Genomic DNA, 19,140 nt, shown 5'->3' with positions numbered 1-19,140 from the left:
TAGTCTTGCAGGTTTGTGCGCTGCCTGGCACAGCAGGACCCTGATGCTGTATTTGGGACAGTATCTTCTGGTATGGCCCGAACAGCAGCAACAATTTTGTCCCTTGAGTTTCTGAGCAATTTGGGTGTCACAGGGTTATTGGGGAAGCATCTTTGATTACGGCAGTCTGCCAACACATTGCACAAATGGCCACAGAGTTTCGCTGATGGAAAAATGAGAAAAGAGCCCAAATAAACAGCCACCATCCTCGAAGCTATAAAATGGAAGGGTTTTGTCTTCCCAAGCCTGAAGTATGTAATGAAGCATGTGTGAGTACCAGGGGTGTTTTCTGGGAGCCCAGAAGCAAGTCTTGAGGCACTGGCGGATGGTGGAGAGCGGTGGGCAGCTGAGGAGGTCCGTGGGGCTGGGCGAGTGGAGCCACCCACCTGGTGCGGAGCAGCACAGGGTGCTCGCAGGCAGGGAGGAAGCTGCTTCTGCCTGCGGTGTGCCAGGGTGTAATGCCTGGCTTTGACAGTTTCTACCATTTGTAACAGGAAACCATTTTCGCAAAGAGAGGTGAAGAAGGAAACAGAAATTTGAGTGTATAGGGAAAGGGCTGCTTGAGATTTTATTTTTTTTCCCAGGCACTTATTTCATGGTGCTTCAGCTGCAGGTATAACCAAGCCTGTTTCTCAGCTGCCTGGTACCTTGGGGAAGCATTTGTGGAGGTGGAATGGGTTTTACCAGGCTCATACATGTTCTCACAGCCTATGTGTACAGGCAGCAACAATGACAAGGGGCACAGCAGCAGACTAGTCCTTCATCACCCAACATGAAGCCGCCCCAGGACTGCACACAGCATGCATCCCCCTTGGTCGTGGTCCTTGCTGGGTGCCTGTGTGTCTAATCTATGGACATCTCAAAGCCATTGTCCTTCCATGCTCCCAGTGCTGGAAATGAAAAGCAAACTTACATTCTTGGAAATAGTGACTCAAAAAAAAAGAAAAAAAGGACCTAAGGGATTTGTAGCAGATAATTGCTTGAGTATGAGCGTCTATGGAGCTGCTGTTGCCACCGAAGAAACTGGTGTGATTGTACGCAAGGAGAGAGGTTACATTGCTGTTGTATCTGGCACTTGTGCAGACACCACGGGAGCCTTGTGTCCTGCTACCGTGTCCACACTTTAGCAAAAAAGTTGCAAAATTGGATCAAGCTTAGAGAAAAGCCAAAGAGATGATTAAAGGATTGGAAAATACGCTTTGTAACAAGGCAGGCAAAGAGCTCAGTCTGCTTGTCTGAACCAAAGCAAAGGTTGCAGGGTGTTTTATTGAAATGTGTGAGTATCTTGATGGCAACTTATAATAAAGAGCTCTACTGTCTTGCAGATTACAGTGATAAAACTCTGATGGCTCACATTCAAAATCAGGCTCTGAGTGGGGAAAAAAAGCACTGGTGGGGGTGATTTGCTAATCGAACGACATGTCAATATTCAGAGCGAGTTCTCTCACTGCAAATGTTTAAATGCAATGGGGTGTTTTTCTAGGAGATACAAGTTTTAGGTCGGCCACCACTATTGCACGTGGATTAGGTATTAACTGGGGAAGCTCTGTGGCTGTGATTATACAAGTGCTCAGCCTGGGTGACAGCAGCTGTCCCTTTATGCTTGTGCTCTTACAGCAAAGGTAAATAGCAAAGGAGCTAAAGGTCATAGAGATCTGTCCTGAGGTTCACATTAGGGTAAGTGCCAGTGAGCTTTCAGAAATGTTTCCCTTTGCCTTTTATTTCTTGTGCAAGTGGCACTGTTGGCAGCTCCACAGCAGGCCGTGACTGGGCAGGACACACCATGTGTGTGGTAAAAAGAGGGGAAAAAATTTCACAGCAACTTCTTTTTTTGCTGCTTGCAGTGCCACAGCCTGCCTGTGCAGCACTCGATCCTTTCCGGTTCACCTTTGAGAATGCAATTTGTTGTTTACACTTTCCAGCGCCATTCGTGTGTGTGAGAAGGCGAGCATGTGAGTGTCAGCATCGGTCATGCTTTTCTAATCGTGCTGTTTTGAGAGATGTTTTTGATAGCTCTGCTTTGCATTTCGAAGCACATGCTTTCACTTGGGGCTGCTAAAGCTGCACTGCAGCACCCAGCTGTTCTCTGTCTTGAAGAGTTTTGCATAGAGTTAAGCAGAGAAGGGCATGGGTGGGTAGTTGTGTTCCTCTTATTCTGCATATCTACTCTGATGTTGAATCACGGAAGGAGAGATGACATAGAGATGTAGGTTAAATACACAAGAAAAGGAAAACGAGATAAACCGGGATCATGTCTCCTGCAGTGCCAGCCAGTCGTGGTTCCGGTTTTGTCCTTTGGTGCTTTCCCGCTCAGTCTTCTGGCTGCCGTCTGTCTGTCTATCACCCGCTCTTTTCCTTTGGATTTAGTGCAGAAACTGAACATCCAGAACCATGACCACTCACGTCACGCTAGAGGATGCCTTGTCCAACGTGGACTTACTGGAGGAGCTGCCTCTTCCAGACCAGCAGCCATGCATCGAACCGCCTCCGTCCTCCATCATGTACCAGGTACCTTCAGTTCCCAGAGGTGGTGGGGCAGGGAGGGTTGTTCCAGTAGCTCATGCAAAGCACAGGGGCACATGGTGCTGTGAGAACGAGCTGAAAACATCCTGGGTTCACCATGTTTAAGGAAATGTTCAGAACAGATCTAGCCACAAATCTGTTCCCAAAGGCTTTAAAAGGAAAGCACTATAGATTGCTGAAAGGGATCTTTAAGAATGAGCAAGACATAGGAAAGTTAAAAAATGAGGACCAGAGTGCATGAACGGGTAAGAAGCAGGAGATAAGATTTGTGATAACAGCAGAAAGTTCTCAGCAATGTTTTATTACGCACATATTTCTGTGCTTCCTTTTTATGGTAGTACACGCATCTAAGTAGGTCAAAACCAAAGTTCTGCCTGACTGTGGCTGGCCTGTGCTGCTAGCACAGCTGGAGCTGCCGGTCTGGGGAGCTGATGGCATGCAAGGGAGGACAGTCGCTACAATCGCTTCTCTGCCTTCAACAACCACAGATTTAGCTGCAGCTGCACCGACCAAGCAAAGCTTGGCATGAGCCCAGGGCAAGGCTCAAACTCCTGCTTTTGGATCCGCAGCAGGATGCCTCGGCTGCTTGGCCACCACGCCACACCCTGCCCTATAGCACACACCCAGGGTTAAATATAATATGGGGTTACTTTCTCCGTCCTGCCACTCCTGAATTCGTGACTTACCCGTGGCAGGGTATAAATACACCCGTACAGTGATTGCCGTGCCGTGTATGCAGGGGTCTGAAGTTACAGTATCTCTTTCAGCAGGTCAGGCTGCGGGCTCGTTCAGTAGCGTTAGTATCTCTGTGGGTTATCAGACCCAAAGGCAGTTCTCGGCTGTTCAAATTTCAACTCTCTCCGGCAAATCTTCATGTCATGTCGCTTTTGCTTATCTCTTCTTTAAATCATTTTTGCTCTTCGCTGGCGTGTGTCCTGGGAGGGGCTCAAGGTCCAGCCTTATGGCACAGCCTCCTTTCGGGGCCATGAGTGTGTGTGCACTGCCGGGCCTAAAAACCCTCATCTAAACTAGATCTAGAGATACTGGCCAAGCCTGTTACATCATCATACTTGGTTTGTATGTAGCCCTCTCCCCTGCTAGCCAGAAATGCGTATGCAGCCTCAGCTTTTCTTGTCACATGCGATGTCCTGGAGGCACAAAGAAGAGTAGCCCTGTGGCCACAGATCTGTGCTCCCGGCTTTCCTACTCAGGAAATCAGTTATTGAGGTGAGTGTGGTCACTGCAATGCTAATGTCATTGCAAGGAGCAGCTCTGGGCGCCTGGGACTTCTGTACACTCTGCCCTCCAGCAGATACCATCAGCCAACCTCCGCAGAGGAAGTCACCCCAGCACAGAGCGTGTGAACGGGCACTCGGTGCAGAGAGGCTGAGGAGCTGCTTTTTCATCCCCTGCCCTGCTCTGCACTTTCTTGCTCCCCTGTCCCAACCCAAAGCAGTAGCTCAACTTCCAAAACAACTGTTCATTCCAAAGCATCTGCTTGCAAGAGCAACACTAGTGCTGATAATAGCGTCTGGATGAGTGCTGACTTCCATATTTATGTTTTCCAGACATCTCGTTCCCTGCCCTTTCTGTGTGTTTATTCTTTGCGATTCCTGCTGACAGGATGTGGTCTTCCCCTAGCAGCCAGGGCACAAATAGAAATTAATGAGGCTGCATCTGTCTTTGAGTTACCAAGCTAAAATCCTTAGAATAATTGCTGTAGGTTTGCTCTCTGGTGTGGCTGCAATTCCATGTAACTGATCCCCACCTCGTTTGTCTTGATTGCCCTGTTTTCACACATATAACCTGCAGGGTTTCCTCTAATGAACATGTGTGATTCAGAAGCATCTCAGGCTGCATGTATGAAACTACTTCAGACCTAGAGGTGCAGCACCTCAAATTGCTGCTCCCTTACCCCAGGAGCCTTACTGATTCTGCTTTTTGCCAACACATCCCATGCTGAACTGTATCAGGTGAGCAAACAACAAGCTGTACTTTAATCCCCATCTCTCTGTTTCACCCATAGGCTAATTTTGACACAAACTTTGAAGACAGAAATGCCTTTGTGACCGGCATTGCCAGGTACATCGAGCAAGCAACAGTGCACTCCAGCATGGTGAGTCCCCCAGGTGCTGCCCCAGCGACGCTGAACCTTTGGTGCGTGCCCTATGCCAGCAATGCCTCTCTTTCTTTCAGAATGAAATGCTGGAAGAAGGCCATGAGTACGCTGTGATGCTTTATACATGGAGGAGCTGCTCACGAGCCATCCCCCAGGTACTCAAGCCCTTGCCAGGCGGGAATGTTCCCAGAGCACCTAGCTGGTTTTGTCTTCAGTTTGGGCTATTTTGGACTGGAGACAGAAGAACAAAAAAAGCAGAGAAGACTGAAGCAGATTTAAAAGTTGAAAAGAGAGACCACTGACTCTTCAAATTGTCTTCTCCCCACCAAAGTTTCAACCACCAATTTCAGCAGCAGATCTATGCTGCTGCCCTAGCAAAGGGCATCTGCTCTGCACCCTCATGTATATAGCAGCTCTATCCCCGACACCTCCTAGTAGTGCCTCTCAGCTCAATCATGCTCACCACAAGCCATCTGCCTTATATGCATTTCCTGATTTCACAAGCCCCTCCTGCTCCCCAAAGCAGTCGCACCTGACGTTATTTCATCCCCGCAGAACCAGCTTGTTTGTCCTACAGCTGCTAACAGGACTCAGCTGAGCACAGCTCTGGTCCAGCACTGTACTTGGGATTGTGCTGTCTTTTGGCACTTGGGTCTTTATCCAGTTCTCTGTCTGGAGAATGGGTAGCCTTTGCTTTAATTAAAGCGGTGTGATTATTTCCTTCCCGGTGCACCGCTTGTATATTTTTCTCTCTCATGTTGTGGGGAGACAGAGTTTGCTTCAGGCAAAGGCCGTTAGTTTTTGGAAGTTGAGAGTAAAATCATCAGATCTAGTTTATATCACAATTTCCTGATACCATTGTATGGTATCATACCGTTACATGGTATCAGGAACTTCAGCTTCAGTTAAAAATTGTACCAGTGCTGAGTGGGACTCTTGTGTTATGTAAAGAAGGGACCCCAGGCAGCCTGGGATGAAAACAGTGGTTCCTCTCAAGATGTGGCAGATTCAGGCTCTCCCTGACTTGCACTGAGCAGATTAGGCAGCTGGGGCATGTTTCAGCATCCCAGACTGCTGCCCAGACCCCGTGGTGCTCTCTCTGCCCCTGTGGGCGCCCCAGAATTGTGGGTGTTGTGTGAGGATGCATGAAGGAGCACTTCAATATGCTAGAAACATTTCCCCAACTGCCCTTTTTTGTTGCTGATATACCTGAGGATCCTGATCTCCCCCCACATTTAATCATTCTCCTCCTCTGCTGCTAGTTCTGCTTCAACTGTTTTCTAGTCATTCTCTCTCCAACCTGAATTTTGGTGGCTTCATCCTGCAAGCACCTACAGGCATGAGTAAGATTGCCCACATGGCCTACTGATCGTGATTCAGACTCCAGCTTAGAGCTCATCTTCTGCAACATGAACACATGCTGGATCACTGTAAAAATGCTGACTGACAATGCTTTGGGGTGGGTGCAGTGCACTTCCATTAACCCTACGGATAAAAGGGTTTGCAGTGCTTCTGTGGAGCCAGGAAAAAATATTTCCACATGGCTGGCAATGCCCATGTATGTGATTCCCTGGGAAAGGTCAAACCTCAGTTCCCCTTGGATTATACTCTGCTGATGGTCTCATGAGACCCAGCCATAGGGAGGTTTCTGCTGCGGATGGATATTTGCTTATCTCCCATTTATATTTGATGCTGAGCTGCTATTGTCTCTCCTGACTACGCTAACAGAAGGCAGGCTGTGGCTGAGCTGATGGCAAGACAGTGCTACAGATAATCTGTTTTGGCATTTTAGTGTCCTCCCATTCCGGTTGCCCCTGTGGTGTTTGTGCCTCTCTGAGCGTAGCTTTGGGGTCCCTGCTCTCTGCCCCATCCTCCCTGCCAGGGCTGCAGTCAGTGCCACGTGTGATGGAGAAGCAGGCAACACCACGGCAGAGGGTTCATTTACAGATTCACCATATTTGATCTTGCAATGACCCCTGCGCTTTGCCATGGGGCACATGGCTGTGGCTGGGGGGGTCCTGTTCTCAGCCCCCCAGCCTGGGTCACGTACACATCCCTGTGCTCCATCAGAGACCATGGTTTTACAGGTGAAGAACAGAGCCTACACCTAAGTGTGCACCACTCCTCCCTACAGCCAGCTGCATCCTCATGGCCATCAATATTGCCTGACTGCAGTATGAAACACCAGGGCAGGAAGATTAGATTCCCCACGATAGAGAGGGCAAAGCTACTTTTGCATCTTCCCACATGTCAAGCCGGCTGATTTGTCCCCTTGCACCCCATGCATCAGCTGCTGGGCTACTGAATTTGCACCAGAGCTGTCAGCCCCATCACACTCTTGTGTCAGCAACAGCTGGAAACAAAACGAGAGGAAGACAGCAGGATCCATTGCCTTGTGCAGTTGGGGTTTTCCCTAACAGTTTGGTAGTGACTCCAAGTAACTGGAAATGAGATGGATGACAACTGAGTTAGCTTCCTAGGATTCCAATGAAGGTGGCTCACGTCATTGCTGCTAGCCACATACAAGCCCAGTGATTTTTAATGGATTGACAATAGAACCAAAATTATCCCAGCAAGGCTATAGCAGAGCCATAGCCTGGTGCCTTATGTGTCCATGAGAGTTTGCAACACAGTCTCAGATAACTTTATGATATAACATTCCCATGTTGTGTAGCAAGTCCAGACTCCATGTTGCATGTGTTCTACCCCATACAAATGCAGTAGAAGACTTTCGTTTGTCAGAGTCAGGATTGTGCCTGTTTACAATGCACGGAGAGAATTTCATATCTAAGAAATAGCCCCTTCTGCTGTAACCTATTGCATTGAGAACAAGCTCCCTCTCAGGTCCCTCCATTGTCCTTAGATGGCAACAAGATTCACTGTGAAACAAGCAGAAGATGGTGGCCGTTACAGTCCACAGCTGTGTTAGAAACTCTGATGTGACAAGGATGATATGTCTTTGCAATGCAGGTGAAATGTAATGAACAGCCAAACCGAGTGGAGATTTATGAGAAGACAGTGGAAGTCCTGGAGCCAGAAGTCACCAAGCTTATGAAGTTCATGTATTTTCAGGTAAGCGGTCAAGGAAAGAGGCAAAAATAATTACTTTGGTGTTAACTTATCCTAAGCAGTGCTGTGCTCTCCTTGCCTGCCAGGCTATCTTGGAGAGCCCCTGAGCCCCCTGATATGTCCCTTCCTTGCAGCCATCAGCAGATACCTGAGACCTGTCTAAAGGAAAACCTGTGTGTCTGTTGCTCAGCCCTGAAATCTTGTATACAAGTAGGGCTTAAGCACACCTCAGCCGCTGAAGTTCATGGGGGACCAGAGCCCCAACTATGCTAATGGGTGGCACAGGCTCCTGGTTTTCTGGGGTGTTGGCTGGTGGATGTGAAGAGCTGTTTCTCCACCACCACAGCTTGCTCTTCTGCTCTTCCCTCTGAAGCAAAGCCAGGAAGAGCTGAGGGCTGGTGGTGTGGCTGGTGCCTGGGGTGGGATGCAGCCATGCAGCTGGACACCCTCCTGCTGTGCCAGCAGGAACAGGGGTGTGCTCACAGCCCCCTGAACTCAGGGGTCAGCTGGCAAAGAGCACCAAAGCTTATATTTAGCAGTTGCTACACTTGAGGCACTTGACAAAATAATACGCTTAGATCCCAACAGAGCAATGACCACATGGCAAACACAGAGCTGCTTTGGGCTCCAGGGACCTCTCCCTGTCACTGCCTGTGTTTATAACTGGCTGCAGCTGGGTTTCACCATCATTTTTTGGTTTTATGCCCTATGAGGTCTTCATGCCCCGCCTAAAAAACTGAAGTCTGATTTTGCAGAGCACGCTGCACTTGGGGCAGGCACAAATGGAGGGTTCGAGCCTCCTTCATCCCTCCAGCACTGAGGATGTTTGTCTACAGTGGTTTGTAACGGTGCTTCGTTTCATGATGACAGTGGAGAGGGACCCTGGAGACTCCATCCCCAGCAGAAAAATGCTTTGGTTAAAGGAAGGAGGTGGTGGGTGGGTGGAAGGGGGTCCCAGTGGTGGTGCAATGACCATGCATGAGCCATTGCTGGGATAACCCTGTCCCGCTGTCTTCCAGCGCAAGGCTATCGAGCGGTTCTGCAGCGAGGTGAAGCGCCTGTGCCATGCTGAGCGGAGGAAGGACTTTGTCTCTGAGGCCTATCTCCTCACGCTGGGCAAGTTCATTAACATGTTTGCTGTCCTGGATGAGCTGAAGAACATGAAGTGCAGTGTCAAAAATGACCATTCTGCTTACAAAAGGTGAGAGGGGGTGAAGCAGCGGGAGTGCGGACAGGACTGTACCTGGTCTGCAAGGGAGTGTCTGCTCTGCCCAGCAGTGAGATCAGGTGGACATCAGGAGGCTGGAGGCTGGGTTTCTGCACTGTCGTAGGCTCACTGTGTGAGTTTAGGCAAATCTCTGAGCCCTGCTGTGTTTCAGTTCCCTCATGGTAAAACAAGGAAAGGGCAGAGCTGTGTTGCAGGCGGGTCTGAGGCTGCTGCATTGCAGCTGCAGGTCAAACAGGGAAGATGGGTGGTGAGAGTCTCACACTGGGTGGGCGATCCTTGGTGATGCTGAATTTCTCCCTTCCAGAGCCGCCCAGTTTCTGCGGAAGATGGCAGACCCCCAGTCCATCCAGGAGTCCCAGAATCTCTCCATGTTCCTGGCAAACCACAACCGTATCACACAGGCAGGTCCCTTTTCTTGAACCACCTAGCCTTTACCTGAATAGAGGGAGGCAACGATCTTGCCAAGGCTGATAGCACTTCAGATCAGACTGTTCAGACCCAATAGTTGTTGGGTCATTGCCGCTGACTGATGGTCCTTTTGTCAGGCTGTATAATTCTAGCAATATCTCCTTCTCATGGGTCATCCTGGGTGGCTTTGAAGGTCTCTATGTCAAGACAAAGATGAAGGTCTAAAAGAGCTCTTGGAGGGGGAGGTTCTGCCAGAACTTCTTCCTTGTTTTCCCCAGGAAATCCATCCAGTCCATCTCTGCGACTGCATGGGGACTGCAGATCAGACCCCATGGCCCTCCACACTCCACAGGCTCTAGCTTCTGCTAATTAGGTAAAATATTGCACAGAGACAGGAGAGAGTCAGAAAGTCTGCTTCTGAGGCATCTTTCTTTACATCTCACTGTCTGATGTTTGGCTGTTGTGATCAGTCTGAAGGGGAGAGCTGTCTTGCAGAAGGAAGGTTGTTTCTTACAGGTGGTACCATGAGATCAGTCTTCTGCAGGTAACTTAAGAAAAGCACACGGATGAAGTTTGAAGAAAACTCTTACGATTCTACTCTTAATCCTTCAAATATGTTTCTCCCCTGGTTTCTGCTGTTCCTCTGTCCATGTGGATAATGTGGCCCCTGTTGATATTTCAGTGTCTGCACCAACAACTAGAGGTTATCCCTGGCTATGAGGAATTGCTGGCTGATATTGTCAACATCTGTGTGGATTACTATGAAAACAAGATGTATCTCACTCCCAGTGAGAAACACATGCTCTTAAAGGTGAGATTTGGCTATGCTTATGGGGCTGGGTGCTTGCGTAGTTTCACTTTTGTTTTAGTAAAATGAAATTCCCTCCCAGCACAATGTTTCTCTTAATTTTCTTTATTTTTTTCCTCCTTTGGGTTTACATGCATCCCTTCTCTGTGGAGCCAGTATCCTCTGGACACAGGAGCTGCTATGAGATGGGAACGCTCTCTGCATGCAGCAGCAAAGCTGCCTTCCTCCTCTCCCTGTTTCCCTTCTGATCTCTGTTACTTTGTGTCTTCTGCTGTGATACCTCAGCCCCCCCATCTTCTTCCCTTTCACCACTTCCTTTTAGCTGAATGGACGGGATGTGGCTGTTGGTCGGAGATGTCCCACCCCGGTGCTCTGTCAGGCCACTGCTGTCCTTTCTGGCCTTCTCCCATCTTCCCATACAAAAACCTTCCTTCCTCTCTCCTCTGCTCTTCCCCATCTCTATCTCTATCTTTGCCCCCAATCCTTCCCAAGGTTGTCAGCAGCTCTGCCTGCCTGGGACTAAGCACATGCGTGGTGGTGGTCTCCAGCTGGTGGGTGAGAGCACTGGTGGGTGCCCTGTGCTCTCCAGAGCTGGAAGGGGTTTTTCTGTTGTACATGGATGTGTGGGATCTTGGGCTTGACCTGGGTAACTGTATAGGACATGCCAAAATCACCACCAACTTTGCAAACCTGAATTTTCTTCTTGATGCCCCCTCCCAGCAATAATTCCCTGCAGAAGGCACATCCTTCCAGGTTTGGTTTCCTGACTCCAAAGAGCCCTCAAGATGAACATGCCAAAGTAGCTGCTTGTTTTGCATATTTGTCTTTACTGTCAGTCAGTTATTATAGTGATTGCAGTCACTATTACCGTAAGAACTTCATTACCATGGTATGAGTCAACTATGGTTCTTTGAAGGGTAATGTGGGTAGTTTGGACATCTGTAATGATTTGTACTGAATTAAAGGGGAAAAAAATCAATCCAGAAGAATATTTTAAATGTTCTCATTTCTTTTCTGGGAGTAAATGTTTGTCTTTGGGTGGAGGAGATTTTTGGGTTGTTGTTATGTGGGAGAGAGGAGGAATAAATTACCAAAGTGAGTGTCATGTGTTTTTGCACACAAAATGGAAGCAATCCATCACATGTCCTCTGTCTACCATGCATATCCTTGCAGATATGTGCATGTTTTATACAGACTTCTCATGAGTGTTGGGTGGTACAGGAGCCTGAAATGGACTTTCCTCATGCTAAGTGATGGAGAACTGTCTCTGACTTGTGCTGCTGACTTCACACTAATGAAACCTAGCTTTTCCATCTTCTCCAGGTGATGGGATTTGGCCTGTATCTCATGGATGGGAATGTAAGCAACATTTACAAGTTGGATGCCAAGAAGAGAATCAACCTTAGCAAAATAGACAAATTCTTCAAGGTCAGTGACTTGTCTGGGTGAGGATAGAGTTTATTGCAGACCAATGAATTAGTGGCTCGTACCATTGCACAAGCTGCCAGCAAAAAACAAACCGCAGGAATCATTTACAAGTCCAAAAAACCCAAAGGGTTGAGAAATTATCTAGGCCAAAGGATGAGGAATGGGATTGCTGTGAACATGCATGGGCACAGAGCTGCAGCATGGGTGAGATGCCGGCTCTTGGTGCCAGCAAGGCTGTGAATGGGTGAGCGGTGCCTGGAGCTGGCTCTACTCCGATGGCACTGGAACCAGAGAGGCAGTGGGAGCTGAGGACCTTGTGTCTCCTTGCCGGGCAGCCAGCTGCTGCTGCGGCTCTGCCTGCTTTCTGCCGAGGGGCAAAGGATGGGGATGGAGCGTGGGCTATCTGTTTTGCGGACAAGGGAAGGGTGTGCCAGACTGACATCGCTTCTGTCTCTTTGCGCCTTTCTGAGGCAGGTTTGCAGTCCCCTGCGGAGCACCGTGATTTCAGGCCACTGGCAAACCTGGCTGGTTTGCTGAGGTCTGTGCAGGTGATGGTTGCACTCCTCTTTCCCTCAGCGAGCTGCTGAGCTGAGGGATAGGGGACACAGCTGGCCAGCCAACGTGTGATCTGGCACTCCTGTTTTGTGTATGAACTGTGCTACCTGTAGGACAGAAGAAGCTTCCTGGGGAGCTTGTGTCAGCTGGGACTGGGAGGTGTTCAGCGAGTTCCTCAAAGGGCTCACCCAGTGGTTTGATGAACCGTTTTTGTCTTCTCTGAGATTCAGGTTTTGGGTAAAGGCCTGTGAGAACTGGATGCTCCCAGTGACGGGGTGGGAAGCAGCCGTGCAGCCTCCTTCTTCCCATGCACGTGTGCAGCTGAGTCCAGCCACAGGCTGGTCCACAGCTGGAGGCCAGGCTGCATTGCCCCGGGGCCACTCAGCACGAGAAAGGTTTGGGATAACCCTGTTGCTTCCCTCCAAAACCTGGTGTGTGTTAGCCACTGGCCACCAGTGGCAGATGGGGAGGGGGACTGAGACCCTGCACAGCACCGCCTGCAGCATTTGCACGGGGTAATGATGCCTCCTGTCCATCGCTTCTGCGCACAGGCTGGGTCTAGAAGGCATTTTAGGTTTGGGGCAGGTCAGCTCTAGGAGGCATGGTGGGATCTGGCAAGGGACAAATGTATTGGCAACAAAGAATAACAGTATAGCAGAAGGATAGCAGAAAAACTTCCCAGATGGAGCAATTAGTTTTCTTTTAGACCTACTGAGCTTGAGCAGTCCTTCCAGAGTCCTTTTGCCTCCACTGTATTAATCTTTCTTCTGAGATGGAAAGATTAAGTTTTGTTACCAATATGCACTCCACATCAGGGAAAATGAGAAGATGATTTTGGGGGGGCCACAGAGCACTTCTTCCCCATCACTCTTTCAGCAGAGTGGATTCCTCCTGCCTCTTTACCCAGAGAGCTGCTGAGGAGCCTGAAAGAAGAGGTCGGCTGTGGTGACAGGGTAGAGGATGCCTCCCTGCTTATTGCCCCAGCTTGCAGTTTATAGATGATGTGCTGAGGCTGTGCAAGGGGAGGGAACAAGCGAGCCCAGATAACTGGTTTCCTGAAAGGTCGGTGTACCAGCTGCTGCATCCTTACCCTGAGCGAGTAGGGACCTATTTACCCCAATTTGCATCATCTCCTGGAGACAGCCCTGAGAGCAGGGCTGAAATGCCCGCAGAGGCTACTATGGACAGACTCCATAACTTCACGGTCAGGGCTATAATGAGGTGTTTGAATACCCTCCAGTCGCTGGGGAGACTGCTGAGGACTGCAGCTCTGCAAACGTGATTTATCGTGCCATCCCTCAGAGTCTTCTGAGTTTTCTCTGGTTCAGCACTAATTCAACTGAACCTCAGTTTAAATCAAGCCCTCAGTGTAATCTGTAGAGTTTGGTCATCTTGGTGCATTCAAACAAATCTGCTGTTTGTTGCAAAGTGCTGTGGGCCATCAGAGAATCAAGTAAAATATCTTCCGTTGCATGGAATAACTTTCTCCTTTCCAGCTTTTTTTTTCATTTGCTCTTCTCCAACATCTGCTGTGGTCTCACCTAATCAGTTAAGTACCACTCCAGACTATCAGATCTCAATAAGAAAAGGCCAACTACTCCTCTTACTACATCTGCTTATTGCCTTCTGATTAAATTTCTAGTGGATTGACCAGGAATTTGAGTAGTGAAAATGAACTATCCCTTCATTTAAACCTTTTGTGAAAGCGCCACTGGGAATCCCTGATGACAGCATTACAGATCCTCTGCACAAGACAGCCTGAGAAGAGAAGCACGCGATAATAGGATAGGGAATTTCCCACCATCTTCCCTGAATTTTGGGGCAAGGCTTTTGTAGCTGGGTGAATTTGAAGCTTTGTATTTTATTGAAGAAATGTTGGTAGCCCTTGGTGAATTTTGTTTGCAGCTGAAAGCTTAGTGAAGCAGGGACCTGTCTGAGTTTGAGGTACATTCAGCGCACTTTGAATTTATTTCCCATCCAAATCCTCCTGAGACATAAAGGGTGAGCAAAGCCATGTTATATTGCCTGTGTCTTTCTCTTTGTGGAGAAGTTTTAAGACACATCACAAGTAGGTGCGGTGCCAAAGTACAGTCTGAGTCCCTGGGGAAAGATGCCACATCCCTGGGAATCCAGGCAGCAAAGCAGCCTACAGCTCCCCTCTGAAGGGAGCTGCAGCATCTTGCTTCCACAATACCAACGTGCTGGCTCTTCATCCCCCTGCTCTCTTGGAGGATTATGGTGCGAGTCAATAAGCCCTGCTCAGGAATATGGTTCTCTCTTTTTGTTGTAAAAAGAGCCTTTCCTCTGGCTGGGTACAGCACTGAACTGTTCTGGCCATAACCAGCCCAGTATCGGCGAGGCCGGGGCTCCAGAGCGCTCGCAGGGGGCGATTTTCCTGGCACAAAAAGCCTTGTGATCATTTTCGGTCGCTTCCTAGGTGTGAAATGACCCTGGGTCCAGGTTTGCACCTTGGTTTTAACAGCCTGACACTTTCCATAGCTTCAGAGACACAGGATGCCATTTCGTAGTCCCTTGTGTTGCGCTGGGGCCACGGGCTCTCTCTCCACCGTATTTCAACCATCTTTTGTTTTCTTTTCCAGCAGCTGCAGGTGGTTCCTTTATTCGGCGATATGCAGATAGAACTGGCCAGATACATTAAGACCAGTGCTCACTATGAGGAGAACAAATCCAAGTGAGTGCCTGCCATAATGTCTCTTGGCTTCTGTGTGTGTCCCAAAAGCCGTGGGAGCTGCAACTCTCCGGCATGCGTGAGCTCTGTGCACGGGTACCCGTGTGTGTCCCTGTGAGGTGTGAGTCCTGGCGTGCCAGCTCTGTGTGCACGTGTGTACCTCCCTGTCCCTGCATGGGAAAATACGTCCTCGCCGGCCCCCGAATGCGTGCGTGGGCAGCCAGCTCCGAACGCACGTGTCACCGTCTCCGCTGCGTGCAGGCAGGGGAGCGGGCATGCCTGTACGTCTGCTCCCGCCGGCAAGGGCTGGGAGGGAGCTCGGTGGCCGGCAGCAAGGCAGGGGGGAAGGAAAGACGGCTGGCGCGGTTCGGGGCAGCCGCTGAGAGCGTGCGAGGTGTGCGCGCCCGGAGGTGTGTGAGTGCGAGCAGCGTGTCCCTGCTCTGGAGAGATTTTAATCCACAATTTTCAGCTCAGGGACAAAATCCTCCAGAGCGTGAACACCGCGGTGGATCCCTTTGCAGTAGCCAGGGTGTCTCCTCTAGCTCAGGCAGGTTTCGTGAAGAAGGGCAGCGGGAATGAGGGTTGAACCAGGGGCTCAGATGCGCTGGAAATGAATGAATATTGTGGGAGAAGGGCAGAAATGGAGTCGTCATGAGAGTGCTCAAGAGCGGCGTGGTGGTGTAAAGCACTGCTTCCCAGCCTGGGTTCACAGGCAGTTTGCTGCTCCTGTCAGATGAATTTGCAAGACATTGTTTCAGATCACACCAGGTGTGTGCAAGGCCCCACTTGTCTTTGTAGCTTTGCATCGTGCTCAGTTATTGCTAGAAGAGTCGGTGTTAGGTTTGGATATCCTTGGAATGGCTTTTGCAACCACACGTAAGCAAAGCCCGTCTGAGCTGTGTCAGGCTGTAACGGCTGATGGCAGCCCAGCTTTCACCAGCGAGTAGCCTTTCACCTGTGGGACCATATCGCGTGGAAGTCAGATTTCTCCAGCGTCTGCAAGAAGCAGCCTAACCGAGCTGTATCTTCAGCAGGACAGGAACTAACTAACCTGCAGTGTCATCTCTCCGCTTCTGTTTGCTCGTCCCCTTCCACCCCAGAGGGTCCAGGTTTTCTGCTCGCCACATGGCTCACCCAGGAACCGCCCTCCCCAAGGCTGGTTGAAAAGTGCCGATTAATTATTCATGAGAAATTTGAAAACAACGTGGCAAAACTTCCTGAGCGAAAGGTTTTCAATTAAAATTTTTTTAAAATTTAAAAAAAAAAATAATCTACAAAATGTAAATTTAAAGGATGTTTTTGAAAACTCAATTTAAAAGGGAAAAATTTGCACCTTTTTATCCCAAATCATTCAGAAAGCACATTTCAACGAAACGTGTGTCAGCTGCATTCATTTTCTCATCTCAAAACCAAGGTAGCTCGCGGGCCGTTTACCTGTGCACAATTTTAATGTCTGTCTTAAAATCTGTCTTACCAGGTCTGTGTGCTGTGCCTTACTAACCAATGTTTCTTCCTCACTCGCTTGCCTTCCCAGCAAATTGCATGGGACTACTGACACTAACTCTGCCAAGGTGGTTCCATAAAATCCCCATTTCTTACTAATATTGTTTTTGTCACTTTCTCTCCCTCCTTGTCTCCATGAAAGTGGAATTAATTGGTGTTTTTCCTGCATGGCGCTTTGTTTCTGCACTGTGGACTAGGTTGTGTGTGGCAGGGAGGGCTGGTGCAGCCCTGGCCATTCCTGCTAACCTGCCGATTGTCCGGTGGGGAGCACAGGACATTGGAACGGGTAAGAGTCGAGTGATGGGACTGTGGGAGGATGGATTTCACAAGGGATGACATGGTCCAGCACTTCCAGGACCTTCCACCACCACAAATATTGGCAGCAGGTGCCTCACAGTTAACTGTAGGAATATGTCTTCGTGTCTATGTCCATATCAGAGGCAGGTTTCTCACCTTCCTTTTGTACAGCCAATCTAGATAGGAAAAGATTACTATCTGTCTTAAGACAGACAATTATTTAGGGAGGAAAAAACCAAGATCTGAACATTTACGTTGTGGTGACAGAGAGAGACAGGAGAGTCTCACTGACAGACATTTGCTTGCACAAAGCATTTTGGCGGAGCCATTCTGGTTCTATATCTGTGACTGATACAGAGTGGGGAAAAGGAGATGTTAAATTAAATAGACCTGATTTGCACCATTTCTTCATATGACTGTGCCTTTGGAAGGAGAGTGCTGCCTTCTTTTAGGACATCATTACACTGTTACATGGTACCTGAGGGTCAATGCAAATGAAAATCTAGTTCATTTAATCATATTTTGCTCATCATTTATACTCAGGATTGTTCACTGAGCTGGTAGTGTGAGCCAGAACCAAAAACAGGGTGGAAGGGACATTCCCTTGCTGGCCCCTTGCAGAGTCTTTCCTCACAGGAGGAGGCAGTGTGACCCAGCCATTTCAGACCTGGAGGGATAACCTCTAAGGGGATGACTAACCTTAGGTTTAGCAGAAAGGATGCAAATTATGCTAGGTCTTTGCAGTTCATCCTTCCCTGAAAGCTTGTCCAATGGTGGCCTGGAAAATAGCCATCTCTGCCCATGGGGGCAGGTGAGCCCAACATGGAGAGCAGCCTTCAGGGTGGACGGAGCAGAGATGTTTGGGCTGAAAGGTGAGGCAAGTGTCCCCATCGTGCTGTGTGAGACCACCTCTGGAAGACCCCCCACACCAGGAGACATGAGAGAGACAACAGAGGCTGACATCTGCCCTGGAGGTGGCATGTCTTGAGCATGTTGAAATGAAGAGAGCAGTTGAGCACAAGGCTTTGTCCCTGGGGGTGTCTGAGTGGAGCCCCATGTCCTGTCCTTGAAACCCTTGCTTTTTTGCCCAGGTGGACGTGCACTCAGAGCAGCATAAGTCCCCAGTACAACATCTGTGAGCAGATGGTCCAGATCCGAGACGACCACATCCGCTTCATCTCAGAGCTCGCTCGCTACAGCAACAGCGAGGTAAGCTCAGCGGGTAGTCACCGTAATCGGGCTCGTTAGGCAGACGAGGCTGGGAGAGGACAGGTGTGGCAGGAGTATGGTCTGCCAAGGACGTACAGTGAGGAGGGAAGAAGGGAACAGGTGGAACAAACCATTTATCAATCCAGCAATAAAAAGCAAGTTATGAAAGGCCCCTGAAGGTGCAAAATCACGTGCACCAGAAGATCTACTGCAACAGCTTCTGCTCTTTGGCCACAGCTTCTTTAAAATAAGAAGCATCAAAAATTTTGCAACTAAATGTTCATTATTAGCCCGGTGGCAGAACACTCATGACTTGCAAATGGGTCTTTTCCATTACACAGAGCTATTGGTCAGGGCTTTGAGGAATGTTCACGAGGGCATATCTGTTCTTTCATTACTGAATGTCAGCGCCCTCTCTGATGCCATTGTGACTGTTTTCAGCAAATGTGTGATCTTTATTCATCAGTGTTAGTTTAATGAATTGTTAGCATTCTCAGCCCTTTTTGGCATTTGTAAGTGCTTATTTGAACTTTAAATCAGTGAAGGACTCTCAAGGATTTCAGTAGTATTAGACCATCGAAAAGGAATGGGAAAGTGGAATGAAAACAGTCAGTTATTTGCTCTGAGGTGACAGGTCAGACTCATTTTTCTGTAGGAAATAAATGGACTGCTTGGGTAAAAAGAGCCTTGCCGAGTTATACCCCTTTTCCTGAGGGAGAGTACATGCACTGCTCAATTTTTGCTTGATCGTAAGGTCACAAGGAATTCATTCCAGATGGAATTTGAGAGAGAGAGATGTGACTGCTGTTGGGCTCAGTGAAGCCTCTGAAGCAAGTTCCTGAGTCTAGCCCTGACGTGATGTGATGTTCTCCAGGTGGTCACTGGCTCAGGACTGGACAGCCAGAAATCAGATGAAGAGTACAGGGAGCTCTTTGATCTCGCTTTACGGGGACTGCAGCTGCTGTCCAAGTGGAGTGCCCACGTCATGGAAGTGGTGAGTGCATCCATGGAAGCGGTAATTGTGTAATGTCCTCCTTTTTCCAGGTGAGCATGAACATTTTAACATGGCATGTAACAAAGACTCTAGAAAGGCGAGCTTGCTTTCATGCCACCTAACTTTAAGCCATTAACAAACACACTAAGCTCGGGTAGCTAATGACCCTGAATACCCTCTGTGCCAAATGGAGAAAGAGAGCTTGATCATCTCACCCTGGACCTGAACTGCCCTTTGCAGATGTCCCCACCAATGTTAGAGGGGAACTGGG

General features: G+C 48.9%; 1 protein-coding gene across 1 annotated transcript in view; it reads left to right on the top strand.

Moving 5' to 3' along the window:
• CYFIP2 (cytoplasmic FMR1 interacting protein 2) overlaps positions 1 to 19,140 on the top strand; it is a 52,684-nt gene that overhangs the window by 4,705 nt on the left and 28,839 nt on the right. The window contains exons 2-12 of the mRNA XM_049829517.1: positions 2,407 to 2,547; positions 4,589 to 4,678; positions 4,759 to 4,836; positions 7,652 to 7,753; positions 8,770 to 8,951; positions 9,283 to 9,379; positions 10,069 to 10,197; positions 11,518 to 11,622; positions 14,778 to 14,869; positions 17,758 to 17,875; positions 18,750 to 18,869. Coding sequence (XP_049685474.1) covers positions 2,431 to 2,547; positions 4,589 to 4,678; positions 4,759 to 4,836; positions 7,652 to 7,753; positions 8,770 to 8,951; positions 9,283 to 9,379; positions 10,069 to 10,197; positions 11,518 to 11,622; positions 14,778 to 14,869; positions 17,758 to 17,875; positions 18,750 to 18,869 — 1,230 coding nt within the window. The 5' untranslated portion in view covers positions 2,407 to 2,430. The remainder of the gene's footprint in view (positions 1 to 2,406; positions 2,548 to 4,588; positions 4,679 to 4,758; positions 4,837 to 7,651; positions 7,754 to 8,769; positions 8,952 to 9,282; positions 9,380 to 10,068; positions 10,198 to 11,517; positions 11,623 to 14,777; positions 14,870 to 17,757; positions 17,876 to 18,749; positions 18,870 to 19,140) is intronic.

Source organism: Accipiter gentilis, chromosome 26 (assembly GCF_929443795.1).
Source record: "Accipiter gentilis chromosome 26, bAccGen1.1, whole genome shotgun sequence".
Classification (NCBI taxonomy): domain Eukaryota; kingdom Metazoa; phylum Chordata; class Aves; order Accipitriformes; family Accipitridae; genus Astur; species Astur gentilis.
Note: the sequence above shows the minus strand (reverse complement) of the source record. Positions and strands in the feature narration are given on the sequence as shown.